Consider the following 22,238-nt stretch of genomic DNA (forward strand, 5'->3'; position numbering starts at 1 on the left):
ATCCTATTTGATAATAAGTAATTAATGTCCAATTGATAATAATTCTATTTGATAATAAGTAATCAATGTCCAATTGATAATAATCCTATTTGATAATAAGTAATTAATATCCAATTGATAATAATCCTATTTGATAATAAGTAATCAATGTCCAATTGATAATAATCATATTTGATAATAAGTAATCAATATCCAATTGATAATAATCCTATTTGATAATAAGTTATTAATGTCCAATTGATAATAATCCTATTTGATAATAAGTAATCAATATCCAATTGATAATAATCCTATTTGATAATAAGTAATTAATGTCCAATAAATTATAATCCTATTTGATAATAAGTAATTAATGTCCAATCGATAATAATCCTATTTGATAATAAGTAATCAATATCCAATTGATAATAATCCTATTTGATAATAAGTAATCAATGTCCAATTGATAATAATCCTATTTGATAATAAGTAATCAATATCCAATTGATAATAATCCTATTTGATAATAAGTAATTAATGTCCAATTGATAAAAATCCTATTTGATAATAAGTAATCAATATCCAATTGATAATAATCCTATTTGATAATAAGTAATTAATGTCCAATCGATAATAATCCTATTTGATAATAAGTAATTAATGTCCAATCGATAATAATCCTATTTGATAATAAGTAATCAATATCCAATTGATAATAATCCTATTTGATAATAAGTAATCAATGTCCAATTGATAATAATCCTATTTGATAATAAGTAATTAACATCCAATTGATAATAATCTTATTTGATAATAAGTAATTAATGTCCAATTGATAATAATCCTATTTGATAATAAGTAATTAATGTCCAATTGATAATAATTCTATTTGATAATAAGTAATCAATGCCCAATTGATAATAATCCTATTTGATAATAAGTAATTAATATCCAATTGATAATAATTCTATTAGATAATAAGTAATCAATGTCCAATTGATAATAATTCTATTTGATAATAAGTAATCAATGTCCAATTGATAATAATTCTATTAGATAATAAGTAATCAATGTCCAATTGATAATAATTCTATTTGATAATAAGTAATCAATGTCCAATTGATTACAATCCTATTTGATAATAAGTAATAAATATCCAATTGATACTCATCCTATTTGATAATAAGTAATCAATATCCAATTGATAATAATCTTATTTGATAATAAGTAATCAATGTCCAATTTATAATAATCCTATTTGATAATAAGTAATCAATGTCCAATTGATAATAATCCTATTTGATAATAAGTAATTAACATCCAATTGATAATAATCTTATTTGATAATAAGTAATTAATGTCCAATTGATAATAATTCTATTTGATAATAAGTAATCAATGTCCAATTGATAATAATCTTATTTGATAATAAGTAATTAATATCCAATTGATAATAATTCTATTAGATAATAAGTAATCAATGTCCAATTGATAATAATTCTATTTGATAATAAGTAATCAATGTCCAATTGATAATAATTCTATTTGATAATAAGTAATCAATGTCCAATTGATAATAATTCTATTTGATAATAAGTAATCAATGTCCAATTGATTACAATCCTATTTGATAATAAGTAATTAATGTCCAATCGATAATAATCCTATTTGATAATAAGTAATCAATATCCAATTGATAATTCTCCTATTTGATAATAAGTAATTAATGTCCAATTGATAATAATCCTATTTGATAAGTAATTAATGTCCAATTGAAAATAATCCTATTTTATAATAAGTAATTAATGTCCAATTGATAATAATCCTATTTGATAATAAGTAATTAATGTCCAATTGATAATAATCCTATTTGATAATAAGTAATTAATATCCAATTGATAATAATTCTATTTGATAATAACTAATCAATGTCCAATTGATAATAATCCTATTTGATAATAAGTAATCAATTTCCAATATGATAATAAGTAAGTAATATCCAATTGATAATAATCCTATTTGATAATAAGTAATTAATATCCAATTGATAATAATTCTATTTGATAATAAGTAATCAATGTCCAATTGATCATAATCCTATTTGATAATAAGTAATTAATATCCAATTGATAATAATCTTATTTGATAATAAGTAATTAATGTCCAATTGATAATAATCCTATTTGATAATACGTAATTAATGTCCAATCGATAATAATCCTATTTGATAATAAGTAATCAATATCCAATTGATAATAATCCTATTTGATAATAAGTAATTAATGTCCAATTGATAATAATCCTATTTGATAATAAGTAATCAATATCCAATTGATAATAATCCTATTTGATAATAAGTAATTAATGTCCAATTGATAATAATCCTATTTTATAAAAAGTAATCAATATCCAATTGATAATAATCCTATTTGATAATAAGTAATTAATGTCCAATCGATAATAATCCTATTTGATAATAAGTAATTAATGTCCAATCGATAATAATCCTATTTGATAATAAGTAATCAATATCCAATTGATAATAATCCTATTTGATAATAAGTAATCAATGTCCAATTGATAATAATCCTATTTGATAATAAGTAATTAACATCCAATTGATAATAATCTTATTTGATAATAAGTAATTAATGTCCAATTGATAATAATCCTATTTGATAATAAGTAATTAATGTCCAATTGATAATAATTCTCTTTGATAATAAGTAATCAATGTCCAATTGATAATAATCCTATTTGATAATAAGTAATTAATATCCAATTGATAATAATCCTATTTGATAATAAGTAATCAATGTCCAATTGATAATAATCATATTTGATAATAAGTAATCAATATCCAATTGATAATAATCCTATTTGATTATAAGTTATTAATGTCCAATTGATAATAATCCTATTTGATAATAAGTAATCAATATCCAATTGATAATTATCCTATTTGATAATAAGTAATTAATGTCCAATTGATAATAATCCTAGTTGATAATAAGTAATTAATGTCCAATAGATAATAATCCTATTTGATAATAAGTAATTAATGTCCAATCGATAATAATCTTATTTGATAATAAGTAATCAATATCCAATTGATAATAATCCTATTTGATAATAAGTAATTAATGTCCAATTGATAATAATCCTATTTGATAATAAGTAATCAATATCCAATTGATAATAATCCTATTTGATAAGTAATTAATGTCCAATTGATAATAATCTTATTTGATAATAAGTAATCAATATCCAATTGATAATAATCCTATTTGATAATAAGTAATTAATGTCCAATCGATAATAATCCTATTTGATAAAAAGTAATTAATGTCCAATCGATAATAATCCTATTTGATAATAAGTAATCAATATCCAATTGATAATAATCCTATTTGATAATAAGTAATCAATGTCCAATTGATAATAATCCTATTTGATAATAAGTAATTTACATCCAATTGATAATAATCTTATTTGATAATAAGTAATTAATGTCCAATTGATAATAATCCTATTTGATAATAAGTAATTAATGTCCAATTGATAATAATTCTATTTGATAATAAGTAATCAATGTCCAATTGATAATAATCCTATTTGATAATAAGTAATTAATATCCAATTGATAATAATCCTATTTGATAATAAGTAATCAATGTCCAATTTATAATAATCCTATTTGATAATAAGTAATCAATGTCCAATTCATAATAATCCTATTTGATAATAAGTAATCAATATCCAATTGATAATAATCCTATTTGATAATAAGTAATCAATGTCCAATTGATAATAATCCTATTTGATAATAAGTAATTAACATCCAATTGATAATAATCTTATTTGATAATAAGTAATTAATGTCCAATTGATAATAATTCTATTTGATAATAAGTAATCAATGTCCAATTGATAATAATCTTATTTGATAATAAGTAATTAATATCCAATTGATAATAATTCTATTAGATAATAAGTAATCAATGTCCAATTGATAATAATTCTATTTGATAATAAGTAATCAATGTCCAATTGATAATAATTCTATTTGATAATAAGTAATCAATGTCCAATTGATAATAATTCTATTTGATAATAAGTAATCAATGTCCAATTGATTACAATCCTATTTGATAATAAGTAATTAATGTCCAATCGATAATAATCCTATTTGATAATAAGTAATCAATATCCAATTGATAATTCTCCTATTTGATAATAAGTAATTAATGTCCAATTGATAATAATCCTATTTGATAAGTAATTAATGTCCAATTGAAAATAATCCTATTTGATAATAAGTAATTAATGTCCAATTGATAATAATCCTATTTGATAATAAGTAATTAATGTCCAATTGATAATAATCCTATTTGATAATAAGTAATTAATATCCAATTGATAATAATTCTATTTGATAATAACTAATCAATGTCCAATTGATAATAATCCTATTTGATAATAAGTAATCAATTTCCAATATGATAATAAGTAAGTAATATCCAATTGATAATAATCCTATTTGATAATAAGTAATTAATATCCAATTGATAATAATTCTATTTGATAATAAGTAATCAATGTCCAATTGATCATAATCCTATTTGATAATAAGTAATTAATATCCAATTGATAATAATCTTATTTGATAATAAGTAATTAATGTCCAATTGATAATAATCCTATTTGATAATACGTAATTAATGTCCAATCGATAATAATCCTATTTGATAATAAGTAATCAATATCCAATTGATAATAATCCTATTTGATAATAAGTAATTAATGTCCAATTGATAATAATCCTATTTGATAATAAGTAATCAATATCCAATTGATAATAATCCTATTTGATAATAAGTAATTAATGTCCAATTGATAATAATCCTATTTGATAAAAAGTAATCAATATCCAATTGATAATAATCCTATTTGATAATAAGTAATTAATGTCCAATCGATAATAATCCTATTTGATAATAAGTAATTAATGTCCAATCGATAATAATCCTATTTGATAATAAGTAATCAATATCCAATTGATAATAATCCTATTTGATAATAAGTAATCAATGTCCAATTGATAATAATCCTATTTGATAATAAGTAATTAACATCCAATTGATAATAATCTTATTTGATAATAAGTAATTAATGTCCAATTGATAATAATCCTAATTGATAATAAGTAATTAATGTCCAATTGATAATAATTCTCTTTGATAATAAGTAATCAATGTCCAATTGATAATAATCCTATTTGATAATAAGTAATTAATATCCAATTGATAATAATCCTATTTGATAATAAGTAATCAATGTCAAATTGATAATAATCATATTTGATAATAAGTAATCAATATCCAATTGATAATAATCCTATTTTATAATAAGTTATTAATGTCCAATTGATAATAATCCTATTTGATAATAAGTAATCAATATCCAATTGATAATAATCCTATTTGATAATAAGTAATTAATGTCCAATTGATAATAATCCTATTTGATAATAAGTAATTAATGTCCAATAGATAATAATCCTATTTGATAATAAGTAATTAATGTCCAATCGATAATAATCCTATTTGATAATAAGTAATCAATATCCAATTGATAATAATCCTATTTGATAATAAGTAATTAATGTCCAATTGATAATAATCCTATTTGATAATAAGTAATCAATATCCAATTGATAATAATCCTATTTGATAATAAGTAATTAATGTCCAATTGATAATAATCCTATTTGATAATAAGTAATCAATATCCAATTGATAATAATCCTATTTGATAATAAGTAATTAATGTCCAATCGATAATAATCCTATTTGATAATAAGTAATTAATGTCCAATCGATAATAATCCTATTTGATAATAAGTAATCAATATCCAATTGATAATAATCCTATTTGATAATAAGTAATCAATGTCCAATTGATAATAATCCTATTTGATAATAAGTAATTAACATCCAATTGATAATAATCTTATTTGATAATAAGTAATTAATGTCCAATTGATAATAATCCTATTTGATAATAAGTAATCAATGTCCAATTGATAATAATCCTATTTGATAATAAGTAATTAATATCCAATTGATAATAATTCTATTAGATAATAAGTAATCAATGTCCAATTGATAATAATTCTATTTGATAATAAGTAATCAATGTCCAATTGATAATAATTCTATTAGATAATAAGTAATCAATGTCCAATTGATAATAATTCTATTTGATAATAAGTAATCAATGTCCAATTGATTACAATCCTATTTGATAATAAGTAATTAATATCCAATTGATAATAATCCTATTTGATAATAAGTAATCAATATCCAATTGATAATAATCCTATTTGATAATAAGTAATCAATGTCCAATTTATAATAATCCTATTTGATAATAGGTCATCAATGTCCAATTTATAATAATCCTATTTGATAATAAGTAATCAATATCCAATTGATAATAATCCTATTTGATAATAAGTAATCAATGTCCAATTGATAATAATCCTATTTGATAATAAGTAATTAACATCCAATTGATAATAATCTTATTTGATAATAAGTAATTAATGTCCAATTGATAATAATTCTATTTGATAATAAGTAATCAATGTCCAATTGATAATAATCTTATTTGATAATAAGTAATTAATATCCAATTGATAATAATTCTATTAGATAATAAGTAATCAATGTCCAATTGATAATAATTCTATTTGATAATAAGTAATCAATGTCCAATTGATAATAATTCTATTAGATAATAAGTAATCAATGTCCAATTGATAATAATTCTATTTGATAATAAGTAATCAATGTTCAATTGATTACAATCCTATTTGATAATAAGTAATTAATGTCCAATTGATAATAATCCTATTTGATAATAAGTAATGAATATCCAATTTATAATAATCCTATTTGATAATAAGTAATAAATGTCCAATTGATTATAATCCTATTTGATAATAAGTAATTAATATCCAATTGATAATAATCCTATTTGATAATAAGTAATCAATGTCCAATTGATAATAATCCTATTTGATAATAAGTAATTAATATCCAATTGATAATAATTCTATTAGATAATAAGAAATCAATGTCCAATTGATAATAATCCTACTTTATAATAAGTAATCAATGTCCAATTGATAATAATTCTATTTGATAATAAGTAATCAATATCCAATTGATAATAATTCTATTTGATAATAAGTAATCAATGTTCAATTGATTACAATCCTATTTGATAATAAGTAATTAATGTCTAATTGACAATAATCCTATTTGATAATAAGTAATCAATGTCCAATTGATAATAATCCTATTTGATAATAAGCAATTAATATCCAATTGATAATAATCCTATTTGATAATAAGTAATCAATGTCCAATTGATAATAATCATATTTGATAATAAGTAATCAATATCCAATTGATAATAATCCTATTTGATAATAAGTTATTAATGTCCAATTGATAATAATCCTATTTGATAATAAGTAATCAATATCCAATTGATAATAATCCTATTTGATAATTAGTAATTAATGTCCAATTGATAATAATCCTATTTGATAATAAGTAATTAATGTCCAATCGATAATAATCCTATTTGATAATAAGTAATTAATGTCCAATCGATAATAATCCTATTTGATAATAAGTAATCAATATCCAATTGATAATAATCCTATTTGATAATAAGTAATTAATGTCCAATTGAAAATAATCCTATTTGATAATAAGTAATCAATATCCAATTGATAATAATCCTATTTGATAATAAGTAATTAATGTCCAATTGATAATAATCCTATTTGATAATAAGTAATCAATATCAAATTGATAATAATCCTATTTGATAATAAGTAATTAATGTCCTATCGATAATAATCCTATTTGATAATAAGTAATTAATGTCCAATCGATAATAATCCTATTTGATAATAAGTAATCAATATCCAATTGATAATAATCCTATTTGATAATAAGTAATCAATGTCCAATTGATAATAATCTTATTTCATAATAAGTAATTAACATCCAATTGATATAAATCTTATTTGATAATAAGTAATTAATGTCCAATTGATAATAATCCTATTTGATAATAAGTAATTAATGTCCAATTGATAATAATTCTATTTGATAATAAGTAATCAATGTCCAATTGATAATAATCCTATTTGATAATAAGAAATTAATATCCAATTGATAATAATTCTATTAGATAATAAGTAATCAATGTCCAATTGATAATAATTCTATTTGATAATAAGTAATCAATGTCCAATTGATAATAATTCTATTAGATAATAAGTAATCAATGTCCAATTGATAATAATTCTATTTGATAATAAGTAATCAATGTCCAATTGATTACAATCCTATTTGATAATAAGTAATTAATATCCAATTGATAATCATCCTATTTGATAATAAGTAATCAATATCCAATTGATAATAATCCTATTTGATAATAAGTAATCAATGTCAAATTTATAATAATCCTATTTGATAATAAGTAATTAACATCCAATTGATAATAATCTTATTTGATAATAAGTAATTAATGTCCAATTGATAATAATTCTATTTGATAATAAGTAATCAATGTCCAATTGATAATAATCCTATTTGATAATAAGTAATTAATGTCCAATCGATAATAATTCTATTTGATAATAAGTAATCAATGTCCAATTGATTATAATCCTATTTGATAATAAGTAATTAATATCCAATTGATAATAATCCTATTTGATAATAAGTAATCAAATTACAATTGATAATAATCCTATTTGATAATAAGTAATTAATATCCAATTGATAATAATTCTATTAGATTATAAGTAATCAATGTCCAATTGATAATAATCCTATTTGATAATAAGTAATCAATGTCCAATTGATAATAATTCTATTTGATAATAAGTAATCAATATCCAATTGATAATAATTCTATTTGATAATAAGTAATCAATGTCCAATTGATTACAATCCTATTTGATAATAAGTAATTAATGTCCAATTGATAATAATCCTATTTGATAATAAGTAATCAATGTCCAATTGATAATAATCCTATTTGATAATAAGTAATTAATATCCAATTGATAATAATCCTATTTGATAATAAGTAATCAATGTCCAATTGATAATAATCCTATTTGATAATAAGTGATTAATATCCAATTGATAATAATTCTATTAGATAATAAGTAATCAATGTCCAATTGATAATAATCCTATTTGATAATAAGTAATTAATGTCCAATCGATAATAATCCTATTTGATAATAAGTAATCAATATCCAATTGATAATAATTCTATTTGATAATAAGTAATCAATGTCCAATTGATAATAATCCTATTTGATAATAAGTAATTAATGTCCAATCGATAATAATCCTATTTGATAATAAGTAATCAATGTCCAATTGATAATAATCCTATTTGATAATAAGTAATTAATGTCCAATTGATAATAATCCTATTTTATAAGTAATTAATGTCCAATTGATAATAATCCTATTTGATAATAGGTGATTAATGTCCAATTGATAATAATCCTATTTGATAATAAGTAATTAATGTCCAATTGATAATAATCCTATTTGATAATAAGTAATCAATATCCAATTTATAATAATCCTATTTGATAATAAGTTATCAATGTTCAATTGATAATAATCCTATTTGATAATAAGTAATTAATGTCCAATCGATAATAATCCTATTTGATAATAAGTAATCAATATCCAATTGATAATAATCCTATTTGATAATAAGTAATCAATGTCCAATTGATAATAATCCTATTTGATAATAAGTAATTAATGTCCAATCGATAATAATCCTATTTGATAATAAGTAATCAATATCCAATTGATAATAATCCTATTTGATAATAAGTAATCAATGTCCTATTGATAATAATCCTATTTGATAATAAGTAATTAATGTCCAATCAATAATAATCCTATTTGATAATAAGTAATCAATATCCAATTGATAATAATCCTATTTGATAATAAGTAATCAATGTCCAATTGATAATAATCCTATTTGATAATAAGTAATTAATGTCCAATCGATAATAATCCTATTTGATAATAAGTAATCAATATCCAATTGATAATAATCCTATTTGATAATAAGTAATCAATGTCCAATTGATAATAATCCTATTTGATAATAAGTAATTAATGTCCAATCGATAATAATCCTATTTGATAATAAGTAATCAATGTCCAATTGATAATAATCCTATTTGATAATAAGTAATTAATGTCCAATTGATAATAATCCTATTTGATAAGTAATTAATGTCCAATTGATAATAATCCTATTTGATAATAAGTAATTAATGTCCAATTGATAATAATCCTATTTGATAATAAGTAATTAATGTCCAATTGATAATAATCCTATTTGATAATAAGTAATTAATATCCAATTGATAATAATTCTATTTGATAATAACTAATCAATGTCCAATTGATAATAATCCTATTTTATAATAAGTAATTGATTTCCAATATGATAATAAGTAAGAATTATCCAATTGATAATAATCCTATTTGATAATAAGTAATTAATATCCAATTGATAATAATTCTATTTGATAATAAGTAATCAATGTCCAATTGATAATAATCCTATTTGATAATAAGTAATTAATATCCAATTGATAATAATCTTGTTTGATAATAAGTAATTAATGTCCAATTGATAATAATCCTATTTGATAATACGTAATTAATGTCCAATTGATAATAATCCTATTTGATAATAAGTAATTAATGTCCAATTGATAATAATCCTATTTGATAAGTAATTAATGTCCAATTGATAATAACCCTATTTGATATTAGGTGATTAATGTCAATTGATAATAATCCTATTTGATAATAAGTAATTAATGTCCAATTGATAATAATCCTATTTGATAATAAGTAATGAATATCCAATTTATAATAATCCTATTTGATAATAAGTAATCAATGTCCAATTGATAATAATCCTATTTGATAATAAGTAATTAATGTCCAATCGATAATAATCCTATTTGATAATAAGTAATCAATATCCAATTGATAATAATCCTATTTGATAATAAGTTATCAATGTTCAATTGATAATAATCCTATTTGATAATAAGTAATTAATGTCCAATCGATAATAATCCTATTTGATAATGAGTAATCAATATCCAATTGATAATAATCCTATTTGATAATAAGTAATCAATGTCCAATTGATAATAATCCTATTTTATAATAAGTAATTAATGTCCAATCGATAATAATCCTATTTGATAATAAGTAATCAATATCCAATTGATAATAATCCTATTTGATAATAAGTAATCAATGTCCAATTGATAATAATCCTATTTGATAATAAGTAATTAATGTCCAATCGATAATAATCCTATTTGATAATAATAATCAATATCCAATTGATAATAATCCTATTTGATAATAAGTAATCAATGTCCAATTGATAATAATCCTATTTGATAATAAGTAATTAATGTCCAATCGATAATAATCCTATTTGATAATAACTAATCAATGTCCAATTGATAATAATCCTATTTGATAATAAGTAATTAATGTCCAATTTATAATAATCCTATTTTATAAGTAATTAATGTCCAATTGATAATAATCCTATTTGATAATAAGTAATTAATGTCCAATTGATAATAATCCTATTTGATAATAAGTAATTAATGTCCAATTGATAATAATCCTATTTGATAATAAGTAATTAATATCCAATTGATAATAATTCTATTTGATAATAACTAATCAATGTCCAATTGATAATAATCCTGTTTGATAATAAGTAATTGATTTCCAATATGATAATAAGTAAGTAATATCCAATTGATAATAATCCTATTTGATAATAAGTAATCAATATCCAATTGATAATAATCCTATTTGATAATAAGTAATTAATGTCAAAATGATAATAATCCTATTTGATAATAAGTAATTAATGTCCAATCGATAATAATCCTATTTGATAATAAGTAATTAATGTCCAATCGATAATAATCCTATTTGATAATAAGTAATCAATATCCAATTGATAATAATCCTATTTGATAATAAGTAATTAATGTCCAATTGATAATAATCCTATTTGATAATAAGTAATCAATATCCAATTGATAATAATCCTATTTGATAATAAGTAATTAATGTCCAATCGATAATAATCCTATTTGATAAAAAGTAATTAATGTCCAATCGATAATAATCCTATTTGATAATAAGTAATCAATATCCAATTGATAATAATCCTATTCGATAATAAGTAATCAATGTCCAATTGATAATAATCCTATTTGATAATAAGTAATTAACATCCAATTGATAATAATCTTATTTGATAATAAGTAATTAATGTCCAATTGATAATAATCCTATTTGATAATAAGTAATTAATGTCCAATTGATAATAATTCTATTTGATAATAAGTAATCAATGTCCAATTGATAATAATCCTATTTGATAATAAGAAATTAATATCCAATTGATAATAATCCTATTTGATAATAAGTAATCAATATCCAATTGATAATAATCCTATTTGATAATTAGTAATTAATGTCCAATTGATAATAATCCTATTTGATAATAAGTAATTAATGTCCAATCGATAATAATCCTATTTGATAATAAGTAATCAATATCCAATTGATAATAATCCTATTTGATAATAAGTAATCAATGTCCAATTGATAATAATCCTATTTGATAATAAGTAATTAATGTCCAATCGATAATAATCCTATTTGATAATAACTAATCAATGTCCAATTGATAATAATCCTATTTTATAAGTAATTAATGTCCAATTGATAATAATCCTATTTGATAATAAGTAATTAATGTCCAATTGATAATAATCCTATTTGATAAGTAATTAATGTCCAATTGATAATAATCCTATTTGATAATAAGTAATTAATGTCCAATTGATAATAATCCTATTTGATAATAAGTAATTAATGTCCAATTGATAATAATCTTATTTGATAATAAGTAATTAATATCCAATTTATAATAATTCTATTTGATAATAACTAATCAATGTCCAATTGATAATAATCCTATTTGATAATAAGTAATTGATTTCTAATATGATAATAAGTAAGTAATATCCAATTGATAATAATCCTATTTGATAATAAGTAATTTATATCTAATTGATAATAATTCTATTTGATAATAAGTAATTAATGTCCAATCGATAATAATCCTATTTGATAATAACTAATCAATGTCCAATTGATAATAATCCTATTTGATAATAAGTAATTAATGTCCAATTGATAATAATCCTATTTGATAAGTAATTAATGTCCAATTGATAATAATCCTATTTGATAATAAGTAATTAATGTCCAATTGATAATAATCCTATTTGATAATAAGTAATTAATGTCCAATTGATAATAATCCTATTTGATAAGTAATTAATGTCCAATTGATAATAATCCTATTTGATAATAAGTAATTAATGTCCAATTGATAATAATCCTATTTGATAATAAGTAATTAATGTCCAATCGATAATAATCCTATTTGATAATAAGTAATCAATATCCAATTGATAATAATTCTATTTGATAATAAGTAATCAATGTCCAATTGATAATAATCCTATTTGATAATAAGTAATTAATGTCCAATCGATAATAATCCTATTTGATAATAAGTAATCAATGTCCAATTGATAATAATCCTATTTGATAATAAGTAATTAATGTCCAATTGATAATAATCCTATTTTATAAGTAATTAATGTCCAATTGATAATAATCCTATTTGATAATAGGTGATTAATGTCCAATTGATAATAATCCTATTTGATAATAAGTAATTAATGTCCAATTGATAATAATCCTATTTGATAATAAGTAATCAATATCCAATTTATAATAATCCTATTTGATAATAAGTTATCAATGTTCAATTGATAATAATCCTATTTGATAATAAGTAATTAATGTCCAATCGATAATAATCCTATTTGATAATAAGTAATCAATATCCAATTGATAATAATCCTATTGTATAATAAGTAATCAATGTCCAATTGATAGTAATCCTATTTGATAATAAGTAATTAATGTCCAATCGATAATAATCCTATTTGATAATAAGTAATCAATATCCAATTGATAATAATCCTATTTGATAATAAGTAATCAATGTCCTATTGATAATAATCCTATTTGATAATAAGTAATTAATGTCCAATCGATAATAATCCTATTTGATAATAAGTAATCAATATCCAATTGATAATAATCCTATTTGATAATAAGTAATCAATGTCCAATTGATAATAATCCTATTTGATAATAAGTAATTAATGTCCAATCGATAATAATCCTATTTGATAATAAGTAATCAATATCCAATTGATAATAATCCTATTTGATAATAAGTAATCAATGTCCAATTGATAATAATCCTATTTGATAATAAGTAATTAATGTCCAATCGATAATAATCCTATTTGATAATAAGTAATCAATGTCCAATTGATAATAATCCTATTTGATAATAAGTAATTAATGTCCAATTGATAATAATCCTATTTGATAAGTAATTAATGTCCAATTGATAATAATCCTATTTGATAATAAGTAATTAATGTCCAATTGATAATAATCTTATTTGATAATAAGTAATTAATGTCCAATTGATAATAATCCTATTTGATAATAAGTAATTAATATCCAATTGATAATAATTCTATTTGATAATAACTAATCAATGTCCAATTGATAATAATCCTATTTTATAATAAGTAATTGATTTCCAATATGATAATAAGTAAGTAATATCCAATTGATAATAATCCTATTTGATAATAAGTAATTAATATCCAATTGATAATAATTCTATTTGATAATAAGTAATCAATGTCCAATTGATAATAATCCTATTTGATAATAAGTAATTAATATCCAATTGATAATAATCTTGTTTGATAATAAGTAATTAATGTCCAATTGATAATAATCCTATTTGATAATACGTAATTAATGTCCAATTGATAATAATCCTATTTGATAATAAGTAATTAATGTCCAATTGATAATAATCCTATTTGATAAGTAATTAATGTCCAATTGATAATAATCCTATTTGATATTAGGTGATTAATGTCAATTGATAATAATCCTATTTGATAATAAGTAATTAATGTCCAATCGATAATAATCCTATTTGATAATGAGTAATCAATATCCAATTGATAATAATCCTATTTGATAATAAGTAATCAATGTCCAATTGATAATAATCCTATTTTATAATAAGTAATTAATGTCCAATCGATAATAATCCTATTTGATAATAAGTAATCAATATCCAAATGATAATAATCCTATTTGATAATAAGTAATCAATGTCCAATTGATAATAATCCTATTTGATAATAAGTAATTAATGTCCAATCGATAATAATCCTATTTGATAATAATAATCAATATCCAATTGATAATAATCCTATTTGATAATAAGTAATCAATGTCCAATTGATAATAATCCTATTTGATAATAAGTAATTAATGTCCAATCGATACTAATCCTATTTGATAATAACTAATCAATGTCCAATTGATAATAATCCTATTTGATAATAAGTAATTAATGTCCAATTGATAATAATCCTATTTGATAAGTAATTAATGTCCAATTGATAATAATCCTATTTGATAATAAGTAATTAATGTCCAATTGATAATAATCCTATTTGATAATAAGTAATTAATGTCCAATTGATAATAATCCTATTTGATAATAAGTAATTAATATCCAATTGATAATAATCCTATTTGATAATAAGTAATCAATATCCAATTGATAATAATCTTATTTGATAATAAGTAATTTATATCCAATTGATAATAATCCTATTTGATAATAAGTAATTAATGTCCAATTGATAATAATTCTATTTGATAATAACTAATCAATGTCCAATTGATAATAATCCTATTTGATAATAAGTAATTGATTTCCAATATGATAATAAGTAAGTAATATCCAATTGATAATAATCCTATTTGATAATAAGTAATTAATATACAATTGATAATAATTCTATTTGATAATAAGTAATTAATATCCAATTGATAATAATTCTATTTGATAATAAGTAATCAATGTCCAATTGATAATAATCCTATTTGATAATACGTAATTAATGTCCAATTGATAATAATCTTATTTGATAATAAGTAATTAATGTCCAATTGATAATAATCCTATTTGATAATACGTAATTAATGTCCAATTGATAATAATCCTATTTGATAATAAGTAATTAATGTCCAATTGATAATAATCCTATTTGATAATAAGTAATTAATGTCCAATTGATAATAATCCTATTTGATAATAAGTAATTAATATCCAATTGATAATAATATTATTTGATAATAAGTAATTAATGTCCAATTGATAATAATTTATATTTGATAATAAGTAATCAATATCCAATTGATAATAATCCTATTTGATAATAAGTAATTAATGTCCAATTGATAATAATCCTATTTGATAATAAGTAATCAATATCCAATTGATAATAATCCTATTTGATAATAAGTAATTAATGTCAAATTGATAATAATCCTATTTGATAATAAGTAATTAATGTCCAATCGATAATAATCCTATTTGATAATAAGTAATTAATGTCCAATCGATAATAATCCTATTTGATAATAAGTAATCAATATCCAATTGATAATAATCCTATTTGATAATAAGTAATTAATGTCCAATTGATAATAATCCTATTTGATAATAAGTAATCAATATCCAATTGATAATAATCCTATTTGATAATAAGTAATTAATGTCCAATCGATAATAATCCTATTTGATAATAAGTAATTAATGTCCAATCGATAATAATCCTATTTGATAATAAGTAATCAATATCCAATTGATAATAATCCTATTTGATAATAAGTAATCAATTTCCAATTGATAATAATCCTATTTGATAATAAGTAATTAACATCCAATTGATAATAATCTTATTTGATAATAAGTAATTAATGTCCAATTGATAATAATCCTATTTGATAATAAGTAATTAATGTCCAATTGATAATAATTCTATTTGATAATAAGTAATCAATGTCCAATTGATAATAATCCTATTTGATAATAAGAAATTAATATCCAATTGATAATAATCCTATTTGATAATAAGTAATCAATATCCAATTGATAATAATCCTATTTGATAATTAGTAATTAATGTCCAATTGATAATAATCCTATTTGATAATAAGTAATTAATGTCCAATCGATAATAATCCTATTTGATAATAAGTAATCAATATCCAATTGATAATAATCCTATTTGATAATAAGTAATCAATGTCCAATTGATAATAATCCTATTTGATAATAAGTAATTAATGTCCAATCGATAATAATCCTATTTGATAATAACTAATCAATGTCCAATTGATAATAATCTTATTTGATAATAAGTAATTAATGTCCAATTGATAATAATCCTATTTGATAAGTAATTAATGTCCAATTGATAATAATCCTATTTGATAATAAGTAATTAATGTCCAATTGATAATAATCCTATTTGATAATAAGTAATTAATGTCCAATTGATAATAATCTTATTTGATAATAAGTAATTAATATCCAATTGATAATAATTCTATTTGATAATAACTAATCAATGTCCAATTGATAATAATCCTATTTGATAATAAGTAATTGATTTCCAATATGATAATAAGTAAGTAATATCCAATTGATAATAATCCTATTAGATAATAAGTAATTTATATCCAATTGATAATAATTCTATTTGATAATAAGTAATCAATGTCCAATTGATAATAATCCTATTTGATAATAAGTAATTAATATCCAATTGATAATAATCTTATTTGATAATAAGTAATTAATGTCCAATTGATAATAATCCTATTTGATAATACGTAATTAATGTCTAATTGATAATAATCCTATTTGATAATAAGTAATTAATGTCCAATTGATAATAATCCTATTTGATAATAAGTAATTAATGTCCAATTGATAATAATCCTATTTGATAATAAGTAATTAATATCCAATTGATAATAATCCTATTTGATAATATTAATTAATGTCCAATTGATAATAATTTATATTTGATAATAAGTAATCAATATCCAATTGATAATAATCCTATTTGATAATATATAATTAATGTCCAATTGATAATAATCCTATTTGATAATAAGTAATCAATATCTAATTTATAATAATCCTATTTGATAATAAGTAATTAATGTCAAATTGATAATAATCCTATTTGATAATAAGTAATTAATGTCCAATCGATAATAATCCTATTTGATAATAAGTAATCAATATCCAATTGATAATAATCCTATTTGATAATAAGTAATCAATGTCCAATTGATAATAATCCTATTTGATAATAAGTAATTAACATCCAATTGATAATAATCTTATTTGATAATAAGTAATTAATGTCCAATTGATAATAATCCTATTTGATAATAAGTAATTAATGTCCAATTGATAATAATTCTATTTGATAATAAGTAATCAATGTCCAATTGATAATAATCCTATTTGATAATAAGAAATTAATATCCAATTGATAATAATTCTATTAGATAATAAGTAATCAATGTCCAATTGATAATAATTCTATTTGATAATAAGTAATCAATGTCCAATTGATAATAATTCTATTAGATAATAAGTAATCAATGTCCAATTGATAATAATTCTATTTGATAATAAGTAATCAATGTCCAATTGATTACAATCCTGTTTGATAATAAGTAATTAATATCCAATTGATAATCATCCTATTTGATAATAAGTAATCAATATCCAATTGATAATAATCCTATTTTATAATAAGTAATCAATGTCCAATTTATAATAATCCTATTTGATAATAAGTAATCAATGTCCAATTGATAATAATCCTATTTGATAATAAGTAATCAATATCCAATTGATAATAATCCTATTTGATAATAAGTAATCAATGTCCAATTGATAATAATCCTATTTGATAATAAGTAATTAACATCCAATTGATAATAATCTTATTTGATAATAAGTAATTAATGTCCAATTGATAATAATCCTATTTGATAATAAGTAATTAATGTCCAATTGATAATAATCCTTTTTGATAATAAGTAATTAATATCCAATTGATAATAATTCTATTTGATAATAACTAATCAATGTCCAATTGATAATAATCCTATTTGATAATAAGTAATTGATTTCCAATATGATAATAAGTAAGTAATATCCAATTGATAATAATCCTATTTGATAATAAGTAAGCAATATCCAATTGATAATAATCCTATTTGATAATAAGTAATTAATATCCAATTGATAATAATTCTATTTGATTATAACTAATCAATGTCCAATTGATAATAATCCTATTTGATAATAAGTAATTGATTTCCAGTATGATAATAAGTAAGTAATATCCAATTGATAATAATCCTATTTGATAATAAGTAATTAATATCCAATTGATAATAATTCTATTTGATAATAAGTAATCAATGTCCAATTGATAATAATCCTATTTGATAATAAGTAATTAATATCCAATTGATAATAATCTTATTTGATAATAAGTAATTAATGTCCAATTGATAATAATCCTATTTGATAATACGTAATTAATGTCCAATTGATAATAATCCTATTTGATAATAAGTAATTAATGTCCAATTGGTAATAATCCTATTTGATAATAAGTAATTAATGTCCAATTGATAATAATCCTATTTGATTATAAGTAATCAATGTCCAATTGATAATAATCCGCTGAAAAAAACGAAAAAACTATAAGAAGTATGTGCATTGTGCAGATAGAGCAAATTTCCTTCCAAAAGTTGTGAACAAAAATTAAATTTTATTTTTATGGTATTATGAAATTGTTAGAATAGTTACCAAATCCCCTCGGTGCACGTGTTAAGAAGTAGCTTGTAAATTATAACATCATTATTTTAGTTAACTTGTAAATTACAGAATAACTAAACAGTGTTTAAAATTTTTAAATTTTTCAAAGAAAAAAGTAAAAATGCATATCCTACAATCTACAATTTGTAATAAAAAAGACAACTTCACCAATTTTATATAAAAAAGAAAAAAAATTAAAATAAAATAAATAAATTTTAAAAAGACCTTCCCACCTAAATTGGAAACTCCAATCGATTACATGTCTCGTTTCCTACTAAGTGGGCAAGAAGTGGGTGCTCACTTTACGTTCAATTTACGATCCTCTTCTCAAAATCTTAAATATTTATTATTTTTCTTATTTCTTCTTTGCAGATATGTTAAAGGCTGTTTGAATGTAATCACCCCAAAATAGTAGAATTTGAATTTTTTAGGCGGCAAAGTCCTCCGAATGAGATAGTAAAAATGTTACCAATTTAATTTTTTTTTGTCAGTGATTGATTTGTATTTAGCTGAAAATTGATACATTTGCATTTTGACTTTGTGAAATTGATTGCCTAAAATTAATTGCAAATTTGCTACACAAATATTTCTATTTTATCATATGTCAAATGCAGCATAATAACATCCAACAAATTAAATACTGACAAATTAAGGGCTGTAGTAGCTGCGGTTACGGGCAGCAGTTGTCGGTTTACTAGATTCAAGCCTTTGGTTTATAAGCTCAGTGCTGATTAGTGCAAGCATTCAACTTCCCTTCAGGCTTGTCCAATCAGTCCATGCCTGAGGTGAGTTGACCACGTGACAGAGTTAATAAAAAAGTTAAAGGCACAGTACACGGTACTAACAACATTTGAAAGGGTTCAGACTAATCCCCAAATTTCTCTCTTTAGGCGCAACAGAACTCCTTCAGGCCTTTGGACCTGGATTCGACTTCGTCAAGGAGAATCCATCCTTTTGTCTCTGTCCATACTCATGGACTTGTATTATTAACACTATTCCAGTTTCCGTTCTTACATAATGAAGATAATCAATAAAGTTGTTTTTAACATTTTCCAATGAGACTTTGTCTTCCTATTCTACATTAAAAAAATTTTGCATAATAATTTTTTAAATTAACAAAGTTTATATTTTGCTGAACTCATGTGAAACGCATGGCAAGTATTTAATGTTTGAAACTTACAATCTGCAGTTGTTTCTTTGCCTTTATTTGTTCACGTTGATAATTCTTTAGTGCAAGAAAAGCCCTCTCTTCAATACTTATCGGTGAATCAGGATCAGGATATTCCTGTTCTAGCTTCTTCCGCATTCCGTCCAAAGTCATGGGTTCAGCCGGTGGGGGTTCATCAGGTGTAAGTTGATCGAATAATGTACCAACCAGTTGTGTCACACCTTCAGAGAAAACGTTTAAAAAGGAAGACAACATTAACAGTTTCAAAAGTCTGTTATTCAATAAGAATACGATAAAAATATGTACATTCTTTTCAAACGAGTTTTCATTGCTTACTTCAATTCAATGGAACTATGATAAAAAAATATCCACTAGCCAAATCAATTGTTGTTGTAGATGCAAAGGGTACTATGTGTTGGCAATGAAGTGACTTTTAAAGGGACGTATAGAGAGGTCTCCATGTGCGATTGTTTATCCAAGATAATAAGTGTTATGGTGTTAGATGGTAATAAAACAAAAGGAACACAGGACTTTTAGAAACAAACAGGTATTCACATATATTACAGGCAAGGCGGGTTGAGCAATACCATTCCTCAATTGTTGGGCGTTTGCGCACGACCTCCTTGACCGCATACCAATCTCTGACTCCCGGGCACTGGTACTCGTTACCAGAAGTGAAGTCACTAGAGGAAGTGACGTCATGAGATAGTCCATTAATCTTATAGAGGGGCGTCTCCAACACCAAGCTTTTTGTTCGTAAAAGCTGTCAGTACCTCTTCCTTTTAGGGTTTACCATCAATGGCACGATAAAATTTCTTTTACGGAATGACCACCATAGTTCAGGTGTTGGTTGAGGAGGTTCAAGATCAAAAGTTTCTATCAGCTCATCTTCCAATGGTGGACTGTCGCTGGTTTCAACTGACCGACACCTTTTTAGTTGGTTCTGGTGATGTATGTGGGTCCTTGGAAGATATATACCATGTCACTGACTCTCTTAGTA

General features: G+C 21.3%; 1 protein-coding gene across 1 annotated transcript in view; it reads right to left on the reverse strand.

Annotated features, from left to right (window-relative positions):
* LOC145292253 (uncharacterized) overlaps positions 1-21,940 on the reverse strand; it is a 94,389-nt gene extending 72,449 nt beyond the window's left edge. The window contains exons 1-2 of the mRNA XM_080138574.1: positions 21,874-21,940; positions 21,251-21,459 (exon numbers count right to left, since the gene is read on the reverse strand). Coding sequence (XP_079994700.1) covers positions 21,251-21,459; positions 21,874-21,940 — 276 coding nt within the window. The remainder of the gene's footprint in view (positions 1-21,250; positions 21,460-21,873) is intronic.
* Between the last annotated feature and the right edge of the window lie 298 nt (positions 21,941-22,238).

Source organism: Euprymna scolopes, chromosome 13 (genome assembly GCF_053919585.1).
Source record: "Euprymna scolopes isolate OS-2025 chromosome 13, ASM5391958v1, whole genome shotgun sequence".
Lineage (NCBI taxonomy): Eukaryota > Metazoa > Mollusca > Cephalopoda > Sepiida > Sepiolidae > Euprymna > Euprymna scolopes.